Source organism: Pristis pectinata, chromosome 37 (assembly GCF_009764475.1).
Source record: "Pristis pectinata isolate sPriPec2 chromosome 37, sPriPec2.1.pri, whole genome shotgun sequence".
NCBI classification, from domain to species: Eukaryota; Metazoa; Chordata; class Chondrichthyes; order Rhinopristiformes; family Pristidae; genus Pristis; species Pristis pectinata.
In genome coordinates this window covers 12,653,263-12,678,130 of record NC_067440.1, presented here as the reverse complement: position 1 = coordinate 12,678,130, position 24,868 = coordinate 12,653,263, and the positions used below count along the sequence as shown (strand labels likewise).

The window sequence follows — 24,868 nt, the reverse complement described above, 5'->3', positions numbered from 1 at the left end:
CTCACCGAGGCCCTGTGTGATTGTAGCCACACACCCTTGTTCCTCCTGCAGAAAGGTGAACCGACCACTTCCCTTCTTAATCGCTCGGTTTCATGAGTGGTTAGCGCGACGCTATTACAGCACCAGCGATCGGGGTTCAATTCCCGTCTCTGCCTGTAAGGAGTTTGTACGTTCTCCCGTGTCTGCGCGGGTTTCCTCCGGGTGCTCTGGTTTCCTCCCACATTCCAAAGACGTACAGGTTAGGAAGTTGTGGGCGTGCTATGTTGGCGCCGGAAGCGTGGCGACACTTGTGGGCTGCCCCCAGAACACTCTACACAGAAAGATGCATTTCACTGTGTGTTTTGATGTACATGTGAGTAATAAAGAAATCTTATCTTACGCTTGCTGTCAGTGACTGGTGTTCAAGGTCAATCTCTCACCATTTAAGTAACACTCTGACTTGGTTTCTCCCTCCACAGTGGATAACATCACATTTTTCCACGTTAAATTGCATTTGCCGAGTACTTGCCCACTCACTCACCTGGACCAAATCGCCCCGAAGCCCCTTCGTGTTCTCCTCACTCCCAATCCCACTCAATTTTGCATCATCAGCACATTTAGAAACATTTTACTCTGTCCCCCCATCCGACTCGTTGCCGTACAGTGAGACCGGCTGGATCCTGGGCACTGATCCCTGCCCTGCCCCAGTAGTTACTGCCTGTCCCCCAGAGAATGCCCCATTCATTCCTACCCTCCGTTTCCTCTCCTCTGTCCGTGTCCCGGTCCCATGGGATGTAACATTACACACTGACCTCTTGGACTTTCTGAACATTTGAACACACCACATCCACTGGTCTCTCTTACCCATCAGATCCGTTACATCCTGAACAATGTGTGTCAAACACAGTCTCCGGTACAGAAATCCGTGGTAACCTTGTCTAATCCCAGGAATTTTTGCTAAGTGCCTCTGTTTTCATGTCCTTCAGAGTCACAGAGCAATACAACACGGATTGAGGCCCTTCAGCCCAACCAGTCCGTGCCGACCACGGTGCCCACCCAGCTAGTCCCAGTTTCCTGTGTTCGGCCCATATCTCTCCCAGCCCCGACCCTCCATGTACCTGTCCAAGTGCTTCTTAAGTGACACTGTTGTACCTGCCTCACCCACTTCCTCTGGCAGCTCGTTCCATACACTCACCACCATGTGGGAAAAACTTGCCCCTCAGGTCCCTTTTAAACCTTTCCTCTCTCACCCTAAACCTATGCCCCCTAGTTTTGGACTCTCCTACCCTGGGGAAAAGACTGTTACCGTCCACCTTATCTGTGCCTCTCATGATTTTATAAATGTCTACAAGATCACCCCTCATTCTCCTTCACCCCAAGGAGTAAAGACCCAGCCCGGCCAACCTTTCCTTTACCAGACTCAAGCGTTCTCAGTAGTACTGACAATGGGTTACCCGCTCTCTAGTTCCCCATTTACTCCCCCCCCCACCCCCATGTTTCAAACAGTGGGGTGATATTTGCTGCCTCCCAGCCCCAGAGACCCGGGTTTGATCCTGACCTCCGGCGCTGTCGATGTAAAGTTTGCACATTCTCCCTGTGACCGCGTGGGTTTCCCCCCGGTAATTGGCCGCCATAAACTGCCCCCATTGTAGGTTTGTGGCAGAGGAGTGGATGGGTGTGTGTGAGGGGGAATAAGCTGCAGAGGTACAGGGAGGGAGGATAACATCAATGGGATTGGACTGCAGGAGCCATATGGATCTAATGGGCTGAAAGGCCTCCTCCAGAGTTAACTGGAAGAACCAAAGTATTTGTTTAATCGCTTCTATATTCCCCAGTATAAATGTCCCATTTTTAACTGTAAGGACCAACATTTTACGTTCGTTATTTTTGCTTCTTTCACATACTTGCAGAAGCGTTTGAGACCACTTTTCTGTTCCTTGCAGGTTTACTCCCATTCTCGATACTTAGACCATAGAACAGTACAGCCCAGGACCAGGCCCTTCAGCCCACAATGTTGTGCGGAACTAGTTACATTAGTAAGCAAATGCCCAACTAAACGAATCCCTTCTGCCTGCACACGGTCCACATCCCTCCATTCCCTGAACATTCATGTGCCGAGCTAAAAACCCCTTGAACCCCTCTATCGTATCTGCCTCCACCCCCACCCCAGGCAGCACATTCCAGGCACCTACCACTCGCTATGTAAAAAACCTGACCCACACATCTCCCCTCACCTTAAATGCACACCCTCTGGTATTAGACATTTCAACCCTGGGGAAAAGATACCGGCTGTCTGCTCTATCTGTGCCTCTCATAATCTTATAAACCTCTGTCAGGTCTCCCCTCAGCCTCCACCGCTCCAGAGAAAACAACCCAAGTTTGTCCAACCTCTCCTTATAGCTCATGCCCTCTAATCCAGGCAGCATCTCGGTGAACCTCTTCTGCACCCTCTCCAAAGCCTCCACATCCTTCCTGTAATGAGGCGACCAGAACTACACACAATGCTCCAAATATAGCCTCACTAGAGTTTTATAAAGCTGCAACGTAACCTCCCGACTCTTGAACTCAGTTCCTCGACTAATAAAAGGCACACGTGCCATACGCCTTCTTTACCACCCTGTCAACCTGTGCAGCCACCTTCAGGGAGCTCTGGACTTGGACCTCAAGATCCCTCTGCACATCAACACTGTTAAGGGTCCTGCCAGTAATAGTGTACTGTCAGTTTACATTTGACCTCCCAAAGTGAAACACCTCACACTTCTTCCCTTCATCAAACTCTTGGTCCTATTTTTTGCTGGATTTTAAGCTACTCACGATCCTCAGAGCAGCCACCTTTCCCTTTAGGTCTAAAGCCACCCTTGACTTCCTTTTTTTGCTGAGGTTGGGTCACTTCTCTGTTTGTGTTGTAACCACTACAGTCAAATATTCATACCTTAAACATTAGCCATTGACTATCGACTGTTGTACCTTCGATGAAACTCCCCGGTCCGTCATTGTCAACTCTCCCCTCACTGTTTGTCTCAAACTGGACCCATCGTTCCACACTGAACGGCTTCAATTTCCTCTTAATGAAAAAATCCTGTCATGTTGAGAAGCCCACACACAATTATTAACTAACACCTTCTCATTGCCCAGCCAAGGATAGCCTGTTCCCCAGCCACGTCAACGTAACATCTTGTACACACTCCAGGAATCCATCCACCGAAGCTTTATTATTGAAATGTTTTGGCCAATCGAAATGGAGATTAAAGTCGCTGTCACCAGGAGCTGATGAAAAAACAAAGCAGGAAAGTACAATTAGGTGATTAATAAATTTAAGTAAACCGGACCAATTTTCAAAAAGTAAATTTGCCCAGAAAAGTATAATTTGTAAAACGGTAAATATTTTAAAATCTGATTGGATCTAAATCCAGACGTTATTGGAACTTTAGAAGTGATTTGAATAAAGTTATGTTATAAACTCCAGTCTACACTCAGCATTTTAAATAAGAAAAACATCATTGGATTCTAATTTAAATCAAAAATCAGAACTTAATAAACTCAATCAGCCCTGTCTCACTACCTGCAGCCAAACAAAAGGTTTCTGGTTACGCAGAGATAAGATGCATTTCATATACTCGGGGAAGGGTTGGGTGTTGAATGGGGGTGTTGGGGAGGTGGGTGGGTAATTGGGTGCTTGTAAGGTCTGGAGCTTTTTATCTCGCCAGCAGCAGGTTTGAACTCTGCAAACGGGCTGATGTTATCCGAGTATCAGTCCCACTCTGAGGCAAAGCAGGGGAAGCTTATCAAAACAGATGACTTCATTGATGCTGTCCCTGTTGATCTGTCCCGACAGGCGGCACAGAGAGAGGGAGCGACACACAGACTGTTGGAGGAACTCAGCGGGTCGGGCAGCATCTGTGGAGGGAAATGGACAGTCGATGTTTCAGGTCGAGGCCCTTCATCCGGTGGGAGGGCCAGTTTGTCCTGATGAAGGGTCTCGACCCAAAACGTCGACTGTGCATTTCCCTCCACAGATGCTGCCCGACCCGCTGAGTTCCTCCAGCGCCTTGTGTGTTGCTCCAGATTCCAACGTCTGCCGTCCCCTGTCCTGCACAGAGAGAGGGAACTGTTCAAGGAAACCAGGACACAGACGTTGTCCCGGAAGTGGAGCGTGTGTCCAGAAACTCTGTCCGCTGTCCTCACCTGTGGGAGTCACACCTCCTCCACTCAAATCACAGGCTGAGGCCGCATTCCAGGCCCTGGTCAGATCGAGGACCTCGTCCCAATGGCGGATGGTGGTCTGATTGGTATTGGTTTATTATTGTCACTTGTACCAAGGTACTGTGAAAAACTTGTCTTACAAACCGATCATACAGGTCAGTTCATTATACAGTGCAGTTACACTGAGTTAGTACAGAGTGCATTGAGGAAGTCCAGGTAAAGACAATAACAGTACAGAGTAAAGTGTAGTAAGTGACGTAGAATTTAAATTTAAAAGTGAAGAGTGATTATAGTAGGGGTAATGAGTAGATCTGTAGAGAGCAGCTTGCAATGAGTCACCATGCTCCGGTGCCACCTTGCCAGATTACGGGCCCTGGCTTGTAATCTTGTTTAGTTTACAAACCCTTGTTACTAATAGGTCCAGGATTGATTAAGAACAATAGTTCAACTACAGGTTCAGGTCGTGTTGTTTGATTACAGACCAAGGATCAAATACAAACAATGGTTGATTCTGTCATAGAACATAGAACAGTACACCACAATACAGGCCCTTCAGCCCACAATGTTGTGCCAACCTTTAAACCTCGCCTAAGACTATCTAACCCCTTCCTCCCACATATTCCTCTATTTTAAATTCCTCCATATGCTTATCTAATAATCTCTTGAATTTGACCAATGTACCTGCCTCCACCACCGCCCCAGGCAGCGCATTCCATGCCCCAACCACTCTCTGGGTAAAAAACCTTCCTCTGACATCTCCTTTGAACTTCCCACCCATTACTTTAAAGCCATGTCCTCTTGTATTGAGCATTGGTGCCCTGGGAAAGAGGCGCTGGCTGTCCACTCTATCTATTCCTCTTAATATTTTGTGCACCTCTATCATGTCTCCTCTCATCCTCCTCCTCTCCACAGAGTAAAGCCCGAGCTCCCTTAGTCTCCCCTCATAATGCATCCTCTCTAATCCAGGCAGCATCCTGGTAAATCTCCTCTGCACCCTTTCCAACACCTCCACATCCTTCCTATAATGAGGCGACCAGAACTGGACACAGTGCTCCAAGTGTGGTCTAACCAGAGCTTTGTAAAGCTGCATCATTACCTTGTGGCTCTTAAACTCGATCCCACGACTTATGAAAGCTAACACCCCATAAGCTTTCTTAACTACCCTATCCACCTGTGAGGCAACTTTCAGTGATCTGTGGATATGGACCCCCAGATCCCTCTGCTCCTCCACACTGCCCAGAATCCTGCCATTAACTTTGTACTCTGCCTTGGAGTTTGTCCTTCCAAGGTGTACCACCTCACACTTCTCCGATTGAACTTCATCTGCCACTTGTCAGCCCAGCTCTTCTGCAATCTTCAACAATCCTCTACACTATCCACAACACCACCAACCTTTGTGTCATCTGCAAACTTGCCAACCCCCCCTTCTACCCCCTCATCCAAGTCATTAAGAAAAATCACAAAAAGCAGAGGTCCCAGAACCGATCCTTGTGGGACACCGCTGGTCACTCGCTCCACCACAACCCTCTGCTTACTACAGGCAAGCCAATTCTGAATCCACACGGCCAAGTTTCCCTGGATCCCATGCCCTCTCACCTTCTGAAGAAGCCTACCATGTGGAACCTTGTCAAATGCCTTACTAAAATCCATGTAGACCGCATCTACTGCACTACCCTCATCGATCTGTCTGGTCACCTCCTCAAAGAACTCTATCAGGCTTGTGAGACATGATCTGCCCTTCACAAAGCCATGCTGGCTGTCCCTGATCAGTCCCCGATTTGATTACAGGCGCTGGTTGCTATGGTTTTATTACAGTCCCCGATTTGATTACAGGCGCTGGTTGCTATGGTTTTATTACAGTCCCCGATTTGATTACAGGCGCTGGTTGCTATGGTTTTATTACAGTCCCCGATTTGATTACAGGCGCTGGTTGCTATGGTTTTATTACAGTCCCCGATTTGATTACAGGCGCTGGTTGCTATGGTTTTACCACAGTCCCCGAATGGATTACAGGCGCTGGTTGCTATGGTTTTACCACAGTCCCCGATTTGATTACAGGCGCTGGTTGCTATGGTTTTATTACAGTCCCCGATTTGATTACAGGCGCTGGTTGCTATGGTTTTATTACAGTCCCCGATTTGATTACAGGCGCTGGTTGCTATGGTTTTATTACAGTCCCCGATTTGATTACAGGCGCTGGTTGCTATGGTTTTACCACAGTCCCCGAATGGATTACAGGCGCTGGTTGCTATGGTTTTACCACAGTCCCCGATTTGATTACAGGCGCTGGTTGCTATGGTTTTACTACAGTCCCCAATCTGATTACAGGCACTGGTTGCTATGGTTTTACTACAGTCCCCAATCTGATTACAGGCCTGGCTGTTGTCGATCACATTCAGACCCTGCTGGTTGCTACGGTTCCATTACAGGCTCCGACTGTTGGATGGCCCCGGTTGCCATGGTTTCAGTCTGCCACCTGACGCGACCCACCCACATAGCCTGTGCAGCCGAGATGAGATAAGTGCAGGCGGCGAGAGTTAAAGTGGACGTACTGGTTCTTCCAGTTCTGCTCAACCTTCCGGAACCTTCTGATTCATACAGATCGGCTCGTGTCGGGCGGCCCGTGGAAAGTCTGAGTCCCTCGGTGCCAGGGTTACCCTGACTGTCAAACTCACCCCGGGGAGGGACAAGTGCAGGGGAAGAGTCCAGGACAGAACCACGGGCTGGGAGTTTACCTGGTGACCGGATACATCTCAGGAAAATCCCAAATTATATCCAGGTCCGTGCCGAGCACCGGTGGTGTGGTCAGGAATTTGTGGGATTTAGTTAGAATTCAGGAGGGTCATCATTGTTCCTGCTCCCCATTCCCGTCCACTGAACCCTGGGTCAGAGAGGGTTCCTGCCCCCGATCCCTGGCCACTGACCCCTGGGTCAGAGAGGGTTCCTGCCCCCGATCCCTGGCCACTGACCCCTGGGTCAGAGAGGGCTCCCACTCCCCATCCCTGTCCTCTGAACCCTGGGTCAGAGAGTGTTCCTGCCCCCAATCCCTGTCCACTGACCCTGGGGTCAGAGGGTTCCTGCTCCCAATGCTCTGTGTCAGAGAAGCTTTTAATCTCTCTCCAGCTTGACAAACCTTGCCCATGTGTGCACAGCAAGATCCCACAAACAGGAAGATGATAACAACCAGATAATTAGTCATTGGCTCCAGGAGTCCATGGAGAATTCCCCAGCTCTTCCTCTGACGGGACGGGCACTGACATTACAGACGTTTTCAGGGACACAGCGCACTCTACGGAGTAAGACAGCCCTCAAACCCTCCAGGGCCGCCCCAGAACGGGATGCACCAGGTGAAATCCATCCCGGTCAGAGACAGAGGTGCTGCAGGAGCCAGGGAGGTTTGGGGCGGGAAGGACCAGGGGGTTTGGGGAGGGAATTCGGGAGCTGAGGACCCTGGGGGTTGAAGGCCACCAACGGCAGACCAATGGGCATTGGGGGAATGAAGGAGATCACCGTGGGTTGTGGGGGCAGAGGGTACGGAGACAGGGAGGGGTGATCTTGGTCACTGCCAGTGACCAAGGGGTGGTTCAGTGGACAGTGGGAGCGCAGGTGGGGGGCGGGGGGGGGGAGATCCCTCGGCCAATGGCGAGGGTTCCTGGTGACATCACTGGGAACGGTGAACCATCACCCATGGAGCAAGTGACTCAGTGTTCCTTCTCCGTGGGGAATCTGGTGACATCATTGGGAAGAGGTGATTCTGGATTGTGTTTCTGCTTGAATAAATTAGTTTCAGTCCGGAGCTGACGTAGCCATGACATCCAGTGGGGGAGGGGACGGGAGGGGCGGAAGCGGATCTTGGGAAAGAGAGGGAGGGAGATGGAGAGGGGTGAAAGGGAAAGGAGGGGAGAACAAAGGTGAGAGAAAGAGAAGAAAAAGGAAGAAATTGAGAGGGAAATAGATTCAGAAAAAAGGAGATAAAGTTAAAATCAAAGTCGAGTTTATTGTCACAGGTCCGTGTGCGCACGGGTGCAATGAAGAACTTACTTGCAGCAGCATCACAGACACAGAGCATCAGATGAGCAGCACTCACAAGAAACACATAAATTGAACATAAATTAAACACAATTTTTACGAGAAAGAACACAATTAGAAGAAAAAAAACCAAAGTCCACTTTCATGCAAAGTGATCAGAGTGGTCCCAGTGTTGCTGTACTGAGGCAGTGATCAGGGTTGTGCCGGTCAGTTCAAGAACCGAATGGTTGAAGGGAAGTAGCTGTTCCTGAACCTGGAGGTGTGGGGACTTCAGGCTTTTGTACCTCCTGCCCGGTGGGAGCTGTGAGAAGATGGCACGGCCCGGATGGTGGGGATCTTTGATGATGAATGTTGCCATCTTGAGGCAGCGCTTCCTGTGGATACTCCAGATGGTGGGGAGCGACGTGCCCATGATGTACTGGGCTGAGTTCACTCCTCTCTGCAGCTTCTTGCGTTCCTGCACATTGGAATTGCCGTCCCAGACTGTGATGCAACCAGTCAGGACACTTTCACCAGTACAAGTTTGGTAGAGTGTTCGGTGACAAGCTGAACCTCGTTAACCTTCTAAATAAGTAAAGTCAGGCAGAGGTAAGAGGCGGAGAGGTGTGAGGAGAGTTGAGAGAAAGAAGGGAGGGGTGTCACAAAGGTAAAGAATGCCAAAGATAGACTTCAAATGGAGAGCAAATTAAAAGAGGGAGCAGGAGAGGAAGAGAGAGGAAACACGAAGAGCAGCAAGAGGTTAGAGTAGGGAGGGAGGCAAGGAGCAAGTCCTAACCCTGCAGATGCCAGAAAGCTGTAATAAAGACCCAGACATTCTCCCCTCTCCCCCCTCTCGTCAGGCAGAAGATGCAGAAGCCTGAGAACAGACACCACCGGGCTCCAGGACGGCTTCTGTCCCACTGCGATCCGACCACTGAACAGACTTCTCACCCACTAAAGGGTGGACTCTCGATCTCCCGACCTACCCAGTCGTGGCCCTTGCACCTTACTGTCTGCCTGCCCTGCACCTTCTCTGTAACTGTGACACCACATTCAGTTCTGCTTGTCCTTTTGCCTTGCAATGATCCGTCTGGACAACATGCAGGTTCCCACTGTAACTGGGTACATGTGACAACAATAAACCAACTCCCTACCAAAGGCCAGGCGACTCCCGGCTGGTTCAATGGGACTAGTGCGATCCCACACAGCTGAAGCAGTACAGGGCTGATGGGACAGGGGGGCACTCAGTGCTCTCTTTATACAGTAGTCACAACACTTGGATCGCCCAGAATCAAATCAGGAAATGCTGGAAACACTCAGCAGGTCAGGCAGCCTCTGTGGAGCAAGGGGCAGGGTTAATGGGGTCTTCGACCTGAAATATTAACCCTTTCCTCTCTCCACAGTGGAGTACTGGGTGTTTCCAGCAGTATTTTTGTTTTTATTTCAGCTTTCCAGCAAGTGCAGCCCTTTGCTTTGCAGGGTGAGTCTTTGCTTTCCAACTGTGGTCTATGCCCAGACAGAGAGGCTCCCCTCTGCCCCAAGGAGTATTGTCGAACAGAGAAACCCAGGGGTACAGGTACATGGTTCCCTGAAAGTGGCATCACAGGCAGACAGGGCGGTGAAGAAGGCGTTCGGCACGCTGGCCTTCATCGGTCAGGGCACTGACTTGGGACGTTATGTTAGAGCTGTACAGGACATTGGTGAGACCAGGAGTGTTGTGTACAGCTCTGCTCACCCAGCTGTAGGAAGGATGTCATTAAGCTGGAGGGGGGGGCAGAAATTATTTACAAGGATATTACCAGGACTGGAGGGCTTGGGTTATAAGGAGAGGCCAGACAGGCTGGGACTTATTTCCCTGGAGGGAAGGAGGCCGAGGGTTGACCTTACAGAGGTTTATAAAATCACGAGGGGCATCGATAAAGTGGACGGTCACAATCTTTTTGCCCAGGGTAGGGGAGTCTAAGGGTTTAAGGTGAGGGGGTAAGGTTTAAAGGGGACCTGAGGGGCAACTTCTTCACACAGAAGGTGGTGGGTACGTGGAACGAGCTGCCAGAGGAAGCGGGTGAGGCAGGTACATTAACAACATTTGAAAGGCACCCGGACAGGTACACGGCAAAGGAAGGGTCTAGAGGGACGTGGGCCAAACGTGGGCAAATGGGACGGTCGGCATGGACGAATTGGGCTGAAGGGCCTGTTTCCATGCTGTGTGACTCTGGGACACTCCTACCCCCCTCCCAGACACAGAGTCCCACAATCTGAGGTAAGATCCTGGCCTGAACCACTGACAGTCCTCCTCTCCCAGTCAGACCAGTCCCCTCTGTACATGGCAGGTGTCACACCCAAGGGGGCCCTCCTGAGTTATCTGCACCCCCCCCCCCCGAGTTATCTGTACCCTCCACCCATGTATGGGACTGCATTGGCCTCCTGTAACCAATCACACCCAAAGATGCCCCAGGTCTTGTCACCAATTGCAAGAGTTTCCTATTAATCAAAATTCAGACACACTTAAAATGAAACTTACCGATCAGAGTGAGGTTGGGAGCGTGTGTCGGTGACCCCCTCCCCCCCCCAGGGGACGGGCGTGCGATTTCAGAGTTCAGAGAGCGCCAGCATCATCCCCAGAGACCCTCAGGGAGGGAACCATCCCCGTCCCCATTGACGGGAGGGGAGGGGAGGGGAGGGGAGGGGCGGGGATGAGGGAGCGCCGCGCCGTGCTGAGGGAGCCCCCCTCCGCTGGACGTAAACCGCGGCCACCTTTCTCAGTCTCAGGTTTACCCCCTCCCCGGGGGGGGGGGGAAATATTTACCCCCTGAATCAACCCAACGAAACCAGAGGAGGTGAGTCAGCATCACGTGGCTCCCCGTGGGATCTTGCTGTTCCACTGGCTGCGGCAGCCGCCACCGTCTAACCGAGTTTGTGGCGGGGCTGCAGTAACGTCGGCAGCGAGCCGATTAGTTATTTCTGTTGCGTTGGGTGAAACCCCGGGAGCGCGCACCATGCCGAAACTTGGGCGGTTTCCCAATCGAAACCCGCCGCGCGTCCCCGAGGAGGCGGGGCGCGTCCCCGCGGCCCTCCAGTTAAAAACAGGTGCCGGCGGGGCCGTGCCAGGTAGGAGAGGCGAGCACCGGACAGGCAGGACACCGGCTCCAGCGCTGCGCAAAGTCTCCGCAACTTTTGCTCCAACTCGCTAATTTCAGGTGAACTTCGTGCGGCGGGTGGGGACCGAACCGATGGCGAACGCGGGGCTGCAGATCCTGGGCTATACCCTGGCCATCCTGGGCTGGATCGCCGTGGTGGCCAGCACCATCATGCCTCAGTGGAAGATGTCGAGTTACGCCGGGGACAACATTATCACGGCGCAGGCGGTGTACCAGGGGCTGTGGATGAACTGCGTCTTCCAGAGCACCGGGCAGATGCAGTGCAAGGTGTACGACTCGATCCTGGCGCTGGGAGGTGAGGCAGCGGCGGCCGCGGGGTCCCGGGGGTCTGTGCCGGGGTTGGACGGGGTCTGGAGCGGGTTCTAGGGATCTGGAGCGGGGTCCCGGGGTTGGACGGGGTCTGGAGCGGGTTCCGAGGGGTCTGGAACGGGTCCCAGGGGGCTGTGCCGGGGTTGGACGGGGTCTGGAGCGGGTTCCGGGGGGCTGTGCCGGGGTTGGACGGGGTCTGGAGCGGGTTCCGAGGGGTCTGTGCTGGGGTCTGGAGCGGGTCCCAGGGGGGCTGTGCCGGGGTTGGACGGGGTCTGGAGCGGGTTCCGGGGATCTGTACCGGGGTTTCGAGCGGGTCTCAAGACTTCGTGGGACGATTGTTTGCACCCGGGGAGGGGCTGGGGGAAGTCCTGCGGGTCAAACAATGAATCTGATTAATTAGTGTTTGAACAAGCCCCGCCCGGGCGGTTAAATCTCTTCACCACCTCTTTCTCCTCTTCCCCCCCCCCCAATGTTTTTCCTAAACACTCTATAAACTCGGTTCTCTCTAAATTAAGTGGTGGCAAATTGCCAAACTTTTTTTTTCTAAAAGTCGTTTCTTCCTTCGGCCTGTCTGTGTGGACGTCACCCCCCCCCCCCCCCCCCGGGGAGACTGGAGATTAAACAAAGAAACCTTCCGTCCAGGACATGGTGCTTGTCTTCCCCCCTCCCGGCCGCTAATGTTGTGGCGAGGACTCTCTGGGCTTGAGGTGTTCTTTTACGGCGCGCTTTATTTAATTTATCTTATCGTGTTTGTTAAATTAACACCAATGCTGATAAACTCGGGCGTTTAAGGTCAGATTGGGTGCAGTGGGAACTGATAACATCCCAACCACGGGTCATTGACCGAGATTGGGAAGGAGCCCAGCAAATGGGGGGGGGGGGAGACCTCCCAGCAGGTGGGCGCCCGCCTTGGGGTGGGCGCTGGTGCCTCTACCCCGTTAAAGGGTTGGATTTGAGGGTTTAAATGTTCTCTTCCCCCCCCCCCCCCATGGGTTGGAACTCCTGTGGGTCTTGGGGTTCACTCGTTCACCCCCAACCGTGGGGTGGAGCACCTGCAGTGGGTCCACCGTTGCCCCCTCCCTGCGTGTGTGGGGATCTCCGACCTTCCCCCTTCCTGGGGACCTGGGTATGTCACCAACGGGGAATTCCAGCCTCTCCCCACCTGCAGACATTCCCCCTGAGCTCCTGTGAATCGCCCGGACGGCTGAGGCAGGTGTGACGGTGGGTCTTCCTGTAACCTGTGGTGTCCTTCCCTCCCCTCCCCCAGGGAACCAGCTCCAGCCCCGGTCCTGTGTGTCCATGGGTCTCAATCCTCTCCCAAGCCCCACCCTGACCTTTTGTTATTTCCAAAATAAATTTTAATCATAAAAAAATATATCCAACAATAAAACAGTGCAAACCTTTACAGATCAATCATTAGTGTTACCTTTTTATATAAACCAGCACCAATGCCACACATGTGGCTCCCTGGGGGCTATCCCAATCCCATATTTACAATATTTAAGGGTCTTCCTCGCCTGACCCCCCCCACCCCTCCCTCTCCAATGGCAGAAGAACCCTAAACTGTAGTCCTTCCCCACCCTGATTTGTTGGGGTGAGTTCCTGTTTTCACAAAGCAGCTTGTACCAGGAAATGTCCCTCCACAAATACCTGACAGTCAACCGACCATGTGGTGGGGGTAGGGAGCTGGAGATGGGATTGGGGTGTGTGTTTGGGTGGGGTGGGGAAGGATTAGGAATTGATGGGGGGGAGGGAAACACACCCCTCCCCCTCCTCTGCTGACCATGCTGCAGGTGAGGCTGTTTCTTGCCTTGTGGCCAAGTTCCATTGAAATGCAAATGCTGTTTGTGTGAAACTGTGACCCAGAGGTCACACCTGCAGCAAGCAGGAGCTGCTCCCATTCCCTTCCTGTTGGGGAGGGTTGGACACCTCCCAGCTCCTGTCCTGTCCCTGGGTAAAGTGTGGGGGAGGGGGGAGAGCGGTGACACAAACCCTCTGCTGCGTGCACCCCCACCACCACCACCAACACAGCTCTCCAATCCCCTTCATCCACCTCCCAATATTCCATGTTCTTGGAAGAATTTTCTCCAACATTTTCTGAGCCCCCAGGACCTTGCAACTGCCCATGCCAGTTGTATGGAGCAGCTCATTATGGGCTCCCGGTCACCCTAGGGAGGGTTTTGGCTGACGACACCCCCTCACTGGCCTCTGTCATTCCCCCTCCCTTGTTCTGTTGTCAGTCAGGAGTGTGATATGACTGTGACTGCACTGTTCCTCTCGCTTGGCTCCACTTCCCCCTGTGAGGTTTTGGTAACACTCCTGCTGCTCAGCACCGGTTCCCGGTTACCCTGCTCTAATGTGACTCCATTCCCAGGATGTGTCCTGGGGAGCCATCACTGCCCTCAGTTTGAAGGGAGGGAGGTGCTGGAGGATGAGGGCAGGACATGGGGTTTAAAGGATAATCCAATGGTTTCAGTTTGTTTTTTAATTTCCTGTTATTTAGTTGACTGAATTGAATTTGCGTGGGGTGTGATTTTTCTGTGGATCATCCTTGCCCTTGGTTACTGTTCCAGTGGCCCTGTCACTGTTCCCATTACCCAGACCATCTATTTCTAGAACTGCAAGGCCACTCTCCCTTTCTGTCTGTGCTAGCCCTTGGTAGATGTGGGTACATTTCCCATTGATGAACTTCCTCTGTGTGGGGGGGGGGTGGGTAAGCTGATTATTGGGGGTGAGCTGTTGGTTGGAGAGCAACTTGCTGCTTGGGGGAGGTGGGGGGCAGGCAGCTTCTGCAGGGGAGACCTGGCAGCCCCCCCCCCCCCACTGTGGGGTGTGTCAGTGGGCATTGGAATTCCACAGGTGTGTCTTCTGGGATTCAGGGATGGAGGTCCCAGGGACAAAGGGTCTCCATTCCATTGGGATACTGAGCCCTTCCTGCCCCAAGGAAGGGACCCAGCGTGTGGTGATTCCTGTTCGGGACGGCTGGGCCCCAGGTGTGGCCCGGAGTGTGGCGATTCCTGTTTGGGACGGCTGGGCCCCAGGTGTGGCCCGGAGTGTGGCGATTCCTGTTTGGGACGGCTGGGCCCCAGGTGTGGCCCGGAGTGTGGCGATTCCTGTTTGGGACGGCTGGGCCCCAGGTGTGGCCCGGAGTGTGGCGATTCCTGTTTGGGACGGCTGGGCCCCAGGTGTGGCCCGGAGTGTGGCGATTCCTGTTTGGGACGGCTGGGCCCCAGGTGTGGCCCGGAGTGTGGCGATTCCTGTTTGGGACGGCTGGGCCCCAGGTGTGGCCCGGAGTGTGGCGATTCCTGTTCGGGACGGTTGGGATGACTGCTGCAGCCTCTCAGTCTCTTTCTCTTTTTCAGCATCCCTGCAGGCGACCCGTGCCCTGATGGTAGTGGGGATTGTGGTTGGCATCCTGGCACTTGGCATCAGCACCGTGGGCATGAAGTGCACCAAGTGCGGCGGTGACGACAAAGTGCGCAAGGCCCGTATCGCCATGAGCGGGGGCATCGCCTTCATCCTCGCAGGTGAGCTCCAGACTGTGGCCTGATTTCCCCACCCCATGGGGGTGGTGGGGACTTTCTGCTGCTCCTCCTGGCCCCATCTGGGGGAGTGTGGGTCCCAGCTCGTGGGGTTGGGGGGGGGGGGGTGGCTGTGGTGTCCAGGGGAGAAGGGGGCTGTCTTACACCCCAAATATTCCAGCACCCATTGGGCCACCCTACAGGGCAACTGCCTGTCCCACCAAGGAGAACTTTGCCCTCATTTACCCTTCCCCCCAGTCTCTTGCCCATCTCCTTCCCTCTGCCTGGTTTGGTGGGGGGGGGGGGGGCAGTGAGGGCAAGTTGCCTAACAAGATCAAGTGAGGAGAATCCAACCAAACCCTCCTGGTGCTGGGCAGAGATGGATCTGTGCCCTCCTGGCTTTGATTAGAGGGGAGAGCCCTTCAGTTTCGCCCCCTACCTGCCAGAGGTGCACGTCCAACCTGACCAATGGGAATGGAGGCTGGTGACCAGACCTCCCATCACTGGAGCTCCTGGAGGGGGCTCTGTTGTGGATGAGGTCGTGGAATTCATGGCCCTGTGGGCCATTTGGCCCATCATTGGCACACTGGGCTAGCCGCCACTTCCACAGCTCTGTGCCCCAGTGGGTGGAGCCTCTGATTCTCCAACCAGTGAGTTCCAGGCCCCAGCATTCCAAGAATTCCCTCATCCTTCTGCTGAATTTGTACACCTGCTCTTTTTTCCCCCAAGTTCTAGGAATCATGTACACCTCAGTTAAATCTCCGTTTAGTTCCAGAGTAAACAATAGCGTCCCTGTTAATGGGCAGCGTCGTTGTATCTGTCTGCTGCCATGCTGTGACCACCGGCTGATTCCATGCCCCTCCCCTAACCTCAGCTATGGGAACCCGTGTGTTCTATTTCCCGCTTTGTCCCGGACACCCCACCTCTCACCTGACAATCGGCCCCTTCCCTGCTCCAGTCCCAGGTCAGTCTGTGTCAGCAAGGGGGGGGGGGGGGGGTGGTGGGCAGGGCCTACCCCCTCCTCCCCTGCTCTATCTCCTTGACCCAGGATTCCTTCAATGTACCTGGTCTGTCCTTGTGTTAACTGGGTGTGCACACCCTCTTGGGGGGGGGGGGGGGGGGGTCACTGCCCTCCTCCTGAGCTGGGTGTCCAACCCCTAATTCTGAGGAATCCTCTTCCCTCATTTTCTGGGATTTGGATTTTTATTGCACATTCCTCAAGGACTTGGGTGAATAGAACTGAAGGTTCTGAGGTTGACTTTTTTCGATCTCTTTTCCCCCTCTGCCCCAGTCCTCCTCCCTCAAACCCCCCCCCCCCTTCCCCACTTCATGTCCTGTATCCTCATTTTTTGCTTTCAAAGCACCTCATGGATGGCTTTCTGCTGGAGGAGCCATTCGGCCCTTCTCCTGCTGTTCCTTGCAGGTAGTAAAGTTTTTGGGTTTTTACTCCATGGTGTCCAGTTAAGGGGATATAATTTTAAAAAGGGAATTAAAAAAGAATTTCTGTCCATTGGGGTGAGGATGCCTTGATGTCTGCTGCCCTGCGTGATGTTCTGTAACCACCTGCCTCTCTCCGCTGCAGGGCTCTGTGTGCTGATTGGTGCCTCCTGGTTCGGGAATCAGATCGTGCGAGACTTCTACAATCCACTCACTCCTGTGAACACAAAGTAAGTCCCTCTGGTTACGGGAGGTGTGAAGTCAAAGGCTCTGGAATTTAATCTGGCACCACCCTGCAGGACTCTTGTGAAACTCTACTGCCAAACCAGTCTGTTGTGTTCTGTGCTGGGTGACTGCTGCACTGAGTGCAGGGATGCTCCACTGGCTGCCGTTGTGGGAGATGTTGGGAGCTGTGCTGGCACAGGGCAAAGCTGCCCCACAGATCCAGGGACCTGTGTCTGTGTCTCCTCCCTGTGGGTTTCCCTGGGTTCTCTGGTTTCCTCCCACATCCCAATGACGTGGGGTGGGGGCTGGGGAAATGAAATGGCTGAGTTGGCCTATCCTTGATGGGCTGAATGGTGTCCTATGTCGTCATGATAGTCAGTACAGCCTCGGTGCTGTGCCCTAGTCTTGACCAGGACTCCCCCGTCACTGTATCTAATCTTCACCCCCTGATCCAATCTTCTTGTTTTCTTTCAGGTATGAATTTGGATCTGCCATCTTTGTCAACTGGGCTGGCGCAGCTCTGGTGCTGATTGGCGGTGGGATGCTCAGTTGCTCCTGTCCCAGGAAGAGCGGCTATCCTAGCTCCTATCCAAAATCCAAGGCTCGTTCCAAGGCCTCCAGCAACAAGGAGTTTGTCTGAGGTTGGGATAGACTTGAAGCCTGGGCAGCTCTGGAAAGTGTGTCCCAGCCAGAGGTTTTCTTTAAATGGAAACCACCTCCAAGAACTGTTGACTGAAGGATTGTCTCTGGGATGTGCAGAATGAAGAGAGAATTTGTGACTTAAGCAGAGCATTGTAAATTTTGTGCTTTAAGTTGTTATTATTTTAAACATTTAATGTGTGGATTTTTTTTGTTTAGAGGCTTTTTTTAAAACTGAGGGAGGGAGAGGGGTTTTGGCGGGGTGTGATAGATTTAATTTTTGTGCAGGAGTAGCACTGGATGAGAACTTTCTGGAATAAAAATGCATCGTGAATATTTCAAACACTTGTTTGCGGAGGGCACAAGATTAGTGGGAGGGGTGGATCAAACTGTGACTCTACTGGCCAGCTTGCCCTGAGTGAGCTTGGGCCATTGGCATGGCCTCCAGACTGTGTCTAATGGGGTCACTTTTAATTGGGAGAGGGGTGGGTGTGTCCAGAAGTGTGGGGAGACTGGGAGCTGCTTCAGATCTCTGCTGGGAAATGCTCTGATAACTGCCACACTGATCCTGGGTTGTACTGGAACCAGCAGCAAGGTGCACGATCTTCCCAATCCTTCAGTGCCTGCAACCCTCCACTGCTTCTCTCTCCAAACTCCCTTTTACTTGTCCCTACTGATACACCCACTCCACTCGGCTCAGTCCTGTCTCCCGCACACCCTCCCACAGGTGTAGAATCAAACTCCTGCCGCACTGCTGGACAGTATAACTCTGGTCTGTGATCTGCTGCTCGCTGAGGGAGAGAATTGTTACCGAGGATGTCGGTGGATCCGTTCTGCGAGGGAGACCCCATTCCTGCTTCTCCGAGAGGCTCACTGTTCAGGTCCTGTGACATCCTAGTTGGGGTCCAATGCGACTGTTCCTTCTGTGGAAGTCGGGGGTTCAAAAACAATTTCTGCTCGCTTAAGCCTCCTGTCAGCAGTCGGGGGGGTTTTCAAGAGTGGTCCTGTTTTATATTTAAAATGCGTACCTGTACATTTTTTTGTCATAAATAAAGTTCATAATCTGCTGTGTTGTGAAGTCTGCACTCTTCCGTTCACCGTGGGCAGAGCTGCTGCCTGCATGGACGCTGCCACAAACTCTCCTGTTGCACAGCAGAGGCTGGACGCTCAATTCCTGCTCCTTCAGCCTTGGTTCCGGCCAACAGTTGGCCTGCCCTCGCCAGCAGGAGGCTGGAAGTGCTGAGTTCTCTCCGCTGCCTGGCTCCACGCCCCTGCGTTGCGGAGAAGTTTTCCCCGTCACCATTTACGTTTTGTTGCATGTGGGATCTTGCTGTGCCTCTTTACCACATCTCATTGGATTAGAGGAAGAGGGAGGTGGTTGGTCTGTTCTTCTGTCCCTGGAGGGGGGGTGGGTGCAGGTTTGGAGGTTAATTGGCTGCTTTGAATTGCTCTGAGTGAAAATGGGGAGTTGATTTGCTGGGGGGAATAACACAGGATTAGTGCGAATGGGCAGCAGAGAGTGGGCCGAAGGGCCTGTTCCTGCCATTGTGACTCTTGGGAGGAACTGCCCTGCAGTGTGGACCAATCTGAGAGTAGGGAACTCCAGTAGCCAATAGGAGCAGGTTGTGATGAGATTGGCAGCTTGGTCACCCAATCACCACCTCCCTTCATATTAACCCTCTTGGGTTGTCTGCTGGGGCTTCTCATGCTGTGACCTGTGACCTCCAGCCACCCCATGTAGTTGAATAGCCTTTTCCTCCAGTTGCTGCTGAGAAATGTTTCCCCAAACCATAGGGGTGTTGGAGGAGGGAGGCGGAAAATTACCGCAATGATCTTTGATGGAGCAGGGGTCTGGAGATTGAGGGCTGTGCTGGCCCGAGTCTGGACTACGAGGCCTAACTCCTAGCCTCCCACAGCACGGAAACGGGCCCTTCAGCCCAACTCGTCCATGCTGACTGTGGCCCAGTGAGATAGTCCCACCTGCCCACATTTGGCCCAGAGCCCTCTGAACCTCTCCTACCCATGGACATCTGGACAGCTTATAAATGTCACTGATGTGCCTGCCTCAACCACTACTGGCAGCTCATTCCAAATACACACCACCCTCTGTGTGAAGAAGTTGCCCCTGGTGTTCCTTTTAAATCTCTCACCTCTGACCTTAAACCTGTGCCCTCTTGTTTTTAGCTTCTCCCTTCCTGGGCAGGGGGAAAGAACCAGACTTGCATGATGTGAAATTTGTTTTGTGGCAGCACTACAGTGCAAACACACAAAATTACTATAAATAAATCGTGCAAACAAAAAAGGAACAATGAGGCAGTGTTCATGGGCTCATGCAACGTTCAGAAATCTGATGGCAGAGGGGAAGAAGCTGTTGCTGAATCATTGAGTGTGGGTCTTCAGGCTCCTGTACCTCCTCCCCGATGGTAGTAACGAGAAGAGGGCAAGTCCTGGGTGGTGAGGGTCCTTAGTGATGGGTGTTGCCTTTTGAAGATGTCCTCGATGGTGGGGAGGGTTGTGCCCGTGATGGAGCTGGCTGAGTCTACAACCTTCTGCAGCCTCTTGCGGTCCTGTGCATTGGAGCCTCTGTGTCAGGCAGTGATGCAACCAGTCAGAATGCTCTCCACTGTACAGCTGTAGAAATTTGCGAGACTCTTTGGTGACATATCGAATCTCCTCAAACTCCTAATGAAGTAGAGCCACTGGTGTGCCTTCTTCGTGATTGCATCAATGTGTGAATGTGATAATCAGTGAAAGACTCTGCTTTCACCCTGTCTATGCCCCTCATGATCTTAGATACCTCCATCAGGTCACCCCTCGATCTGCTACGTCCCAGGGAATAAAGTCCTGGTCTACACAACCTCTTCTTGTAACTCAGGCCCCCAAGTCCAGGCAACATCCTGGTAAACCTTTTCTGCACTTGCTAGTTTAACAAGAATCCCAATAAAATTCCTGAGCCCCACTTATTGGGTCACCTATTTTCCAGTGATTTGTACAGTGTCGTCGAACAAAGGGAACACCAGAGACTGCCGATGCAGGAATCGGGAGCCACAAACAATCTGCTGCAGGAACTCAGCGGGTCGAGCAGCGCCTGTGGGGGGAGAGGAATTGTTGACATATGGGGTCAAAACCCTGCATCAGGAACTTCCCCCCCCCCCACAAGAATTCAGGAATCAGAGGTGCAAAGGGACTTGGGAGTCCCAGTGCAGGATTCCCTACAGGTTAACTTGCAGGTTGAGTCAGCAAATGCAATGTTGGCATTCGTTGGGAGAGGACTAGAATATTGAAGCAAGGAGGAACTGCTGAAGTGTTGGTCAGAGTGTGTTTGGAATATTATGAGCAGTATCTGAGGAAGGATGTGCTGGCGTTGGAGAGGGTCCAGAGGGGGTTTACAAGAGTGATCCCAGCAGTGAAAGGCTTAACGTATGAGGAGCGTTTGATGTCTCTGGGCCTGCACTCGATGGAGTTCAGAAGGATGAAGGGGGATCTCATTGAAACCTCTTGGATACTGAAAGGCCTGGATAGGGTGGACTTGGAGAGGATGTTTCCATCAGTGGGAGAGTCCAGGATCTGAGGGCACAGCCTCAGAATAAAGGGAGGTCCCTTTAGAACTGAGATGAGGAGGAATTTCTTCAGCCAGAGGGCAGTGAATCTGTGGAATTTGTTGCCACGGGGGGCTGTGGAGGCCAACTCATTGGGTGTACTGAAGGCAGAGATCGATAGGTTCTTGATTGGTGGTGGGGGGGGAGGTGGTTAAGGGTTACAGGGAGGCCGGAGAATGGGGTTAAAAAAATCCAGGATTAAATTGTGGAGCAGACTCGATGGGCCGAATGGCCTAATTCTGTTCCTGTGTTATAGGAACATTTTCTTATATTATCCTATTCCTATGTTATAGGTTCCTCATTATAGGAAGGATGTGGAGGTGTTGGAAAGGGTGCAGGGATTTACCAGGATGCTGCCTGGTTTAGAGAGGATGCATTACGAGGAGAGACTAAGGGAGCTAGGGCTTTACTCTGTGAAGAGGAGGAGGATGAGAGCAGACATGACAGAGGTGCACAAAATATTAAGAGGAATAGGTAGAGTAGACAGCCAGTGCCTCTTTCCCAGGGCACCAATGCTCAATACAAGAGGGCATGGCTTTAAAGTAATGGGTGGGAAGTTCAAGGGAGATGTCAGAGGAAGGTTTTTTACCCAGAGAGTGGTTGGGGCATGGAATGCGCTGCCTGGGGCGGTGGTGGAGGCAGGTACATTGGTCAAATTCAAGAGATTGCTAGATAAGCATACGGAGGAATTTAAAATAGAGGGATATGTGGGAGGAAGGGGTTAGATAGTCTTAGGCGAGGTTTAAAGGTCGGCACAAGATTGTGGGCCGAAAAGCCTGTATTGTGCTGTACTGTTCTATGATTCTATATGGTGTTAAGGGCCTGTTAAGTTCCTCCAGCAGATTGTTGCTGCAGAGTCCATAACGAGAGGTCACTCAAAGCCCAGTCCCAGAGCATTTTACACAGAGCAAGGGAGAGGGAAGAGACGGGCCCTGTGGCTGAGGGTACGGATTTCAGCAGGAATCGGGAAAAGTCAGAATTAGCGGAGCAAAGGGATTGCGGCTGGAAGAGTGGACCACCGGATAAGTGAGGCAGGACCCTACCCCCACTGGTACTGAGGCCAATTGTTTCTGCCTGAATTCCAGAGCTGCAGGCCTGGCTTCTCTCTGGACGGCCAATCAGCTGCAGTGACAGCTGCAGCTCTGGGATGTCGGAGCAACACCTGGGAACAGGCTGAGCTGGAACTACCACCTGTTTACCTGCTTGGAAAAACGTCACCGTCACTGGCGGCTGTTTACTCCTTCAGAACTTTTGGGAGCGGCACTTTAAATCTGTATTAGTCAGAGGCTTAGAAATATTACTCCATGTGTGGGAGGTAGCTGTGGAACTGAGGGGGTGGATTTGGCTGTGGGGAACTGAGGGGTGTGGTGTGTGTTTGTGTGTGTATGAGAGAGAGAGAGAGAGAGTATGAGAGAGAGAGTGTGTGAGAGTGTGAGAGAGAGTGTGTATGAGAGAGAGAGGGAGAGAGAGAGAGTGTGAGAGAGAGAGTGTGAGAGTGAGAGTGTGTGTGTGAAAGAGAGAGAGGGAGGGAGGATGAAGAGGAACGGAGGGGGGAGGGAGGGTGGAGGGACTGGGAGAGGGTGGACGAAATGGCCGTTGGAGAAGGAGTGAGGTCCCTGTGGTGACTGTCAGTCAGCCCCAGGGCGACGGAACCCGGCTTTGCATTCCACTGGCGCCGGGCCAACCCCAGCTCCGAGCAGCAAGTGAGCTCAGCCCAGTGCTGCTGGTTCCCCCCCCACCCTCCCCCAACCGTCCCCCCACCCACCCCCACCCTACTCCCAACCATCCCCCCTCGCCCCAGCCTCTCCCCCACCCTCTCCCCCAACCTGCCCCACCGCCTCCCCCACCCTCTCCCCCCACCCTCTCGCCCCACTGTCTCCCCGCAGCCTCTCCCCTGTGTTTAAAATGGCAGCCACACAGAAGAAGCTGGGCTCCCGGCGGGAGGGGTGGGGTTAGCAGATTGCAGGCAGAATGACCTGCCCAGGACATGGTGTGATTTTGCTTCCCACTGTTCACTCTCAGACAGAGGGAACCAGCCCCTGTCCCAGGAGTGTGTGACGGGACGGTGCGGAGGGAGCTTCACCCTGTGTCTGACCCCAGGAGTGTGTGACGGGACGGTGTGGAGGGAGCTTCACCCTGTGTCTGACCCCAGGAGTGTGTGACGGGACGGTGCAGAGGGAGCTTCACCCTGTGTCTGACCCCGGGAGTGTGTGACGGGACGGTGTAGAGGGAGCTTCACCCTGTGTCTAATCATATTTACTTCAAGGTACTGTATATATTATTCATAACAAATTCTAAAATATATAAACACAGAACATTCAAGCCAACATTTCCATAAAGAAGTAACATTATCCCCATTACTTAACATCAGTAGGTCATGTTATGGTTAGATTAGATGAGATTAGTTTATTGTCATGTACAGCAGGGTGCAATAAATTCCTTGCTCGCATGAAGCTCACAGAATAAACAGCATATAGTTTACAAATAAATAGTTAACGGGGTTTAAACACACAATTCACCCAACTGGTGTGCAGTGATGAAGGGACCTGCACTGTGCCCCTTCCCCATACAGAGTTTGTGAAACTCTGGTCAGGCCACATCTGGAGTGTTGTGTTCACTTCTGGTCACCCCATTACAGGAAAGGCGTGCAGGCGTTGGAGGGGGTTCACCAGGACCCTGCCTGGATTAGAGGGCATGAGCTATAAGGAGAGGTTGCACAGAGTTGGGTGGTTTTCTCTGGAGCAGCAGAACCTGAGGGGAGACCTGATGGAAATTTATAAACTTATGAGAGGCACAGAGAGAGCAGTCGTTCTCTTTCTCCCAGGGTCGAAATATCTAATACCAGAGGGCATCCATTTCAAGTGAGAAGGGGTAAATTCAAAGGAGATATGCAGGGTAAGTTTTTTACACAGAGCGCGGTGGGTGCCTGGAATGCGCTGCCAGGGGTGGGGGTGGGGGTGGAGGCAGATACGACAGAGGGGTTTCGGAGGCTGATGAATGTGCAGGGAATGGAGGGAGATGGACATCGTGCAGGCAGAAGGGATTAGTTTAGTTAGGTGTTTAATTACTAGTTTAGTTAATTCAGCACGACGTTGTAGGCCGAAGGGCCTGTTCCTGAGCTGTACTGTGTAAACATTGCAGGTTTGTTTGAACAATAACTTTACTTTCTGCCTTAACCCTGTCCTGGGAGCACCAGAGGTAGCTTGGGAGGGTCACTGAAGTCCGCTTGACACCGTCCTGTCACGGATTTCAATGCGGAGAGAGAGCATATTTTTTACGGTAACGCTGGTGTCTGTCTGTACCGTTGGGAGAGGCAGGAAGAGCTTCAGCGCCTCAGCTGGGGCTGTTGGGAGGGAGCCAAGCACTGCACGTGATCCCACAGGTAAACTTTCACCACACCCCGATCGCCTGGGGGAGGGACATTTATTCTAAAACCCTGCACTTTGGGTGAAGATGCCTTCCCTCATCGAACAAGGGGACTTCGTACCCTGGGTCAGGCCCGTCTCTCCCTTCCCACACAGGAGGGAGAGGTTCCACACTCAGTCCATACCCTCCCATGCCCTCAAACATCCTGTGCTCCCTCCCCCCGCCCCCCCCGTCCCACCAGCACAGGGATCCCACCTCTCCCACTGGGACCCGGAGGGTGTGTGTCAGTGAGTCAGGCAGCACAGGCACCATCCTGGGCCCAGCACACGGAGATGGCGCCCCAGTGTCTCTACTTCTTTAGAAGTTTGTTGGGCATGACATTGAAGACTCTGACAAACCTCTCCAGATGTTCCATGGGGAGCGC

General features: G+C 52.7%; 1 protein-coding gene and 1 long non-coding RNA gene across 2 annotated transcripts; one reads left to right on the top strand and one right to left on the bottom strand.

The window, feature by feature from the left end:
* Positions 1–21: 21 nt before the first annotated feature.
* On the bottom strand, positions 22–11,184 carry LOC127586562 (uncharacterized). Its single transcript, XR_007958706.1, has 3 exons — positions 10,997–11,184; positions 2,912–3,246; positions 22–310 (listed from the first exon to the last, which is right to left on the bottom strand). It is a non-coding gene; the product is annotated as an uncharacterized LOC127586562 (long non-coding RNA).
* Positions 11,185–11,287: 103 nt separating this feature from the next.
* LOC127586573 (claudin-7-like) lies at positions 11,288–18,546 on the top strand. The gene is made up of 4 exons (XM_052044633.1): positions 11,288–11,643; positions 15,020–15,184; positions 16,761–16,845; positions 17,315–18,546. Exons 1-4 carry the CDS (start codon positions 11,421–11,423, stop codon positions 17,478–17,480), a joined length of 639 nt encoding a protein of 212 aa, XP_051900593.1. The 5' UTR covers positions 11,288–11,420; the 3' UTR covers positions 17,481–18,546.
* The last annotated feature ends 6,322 nt before the right edge of the window (positions 18,547–24,868 follow it).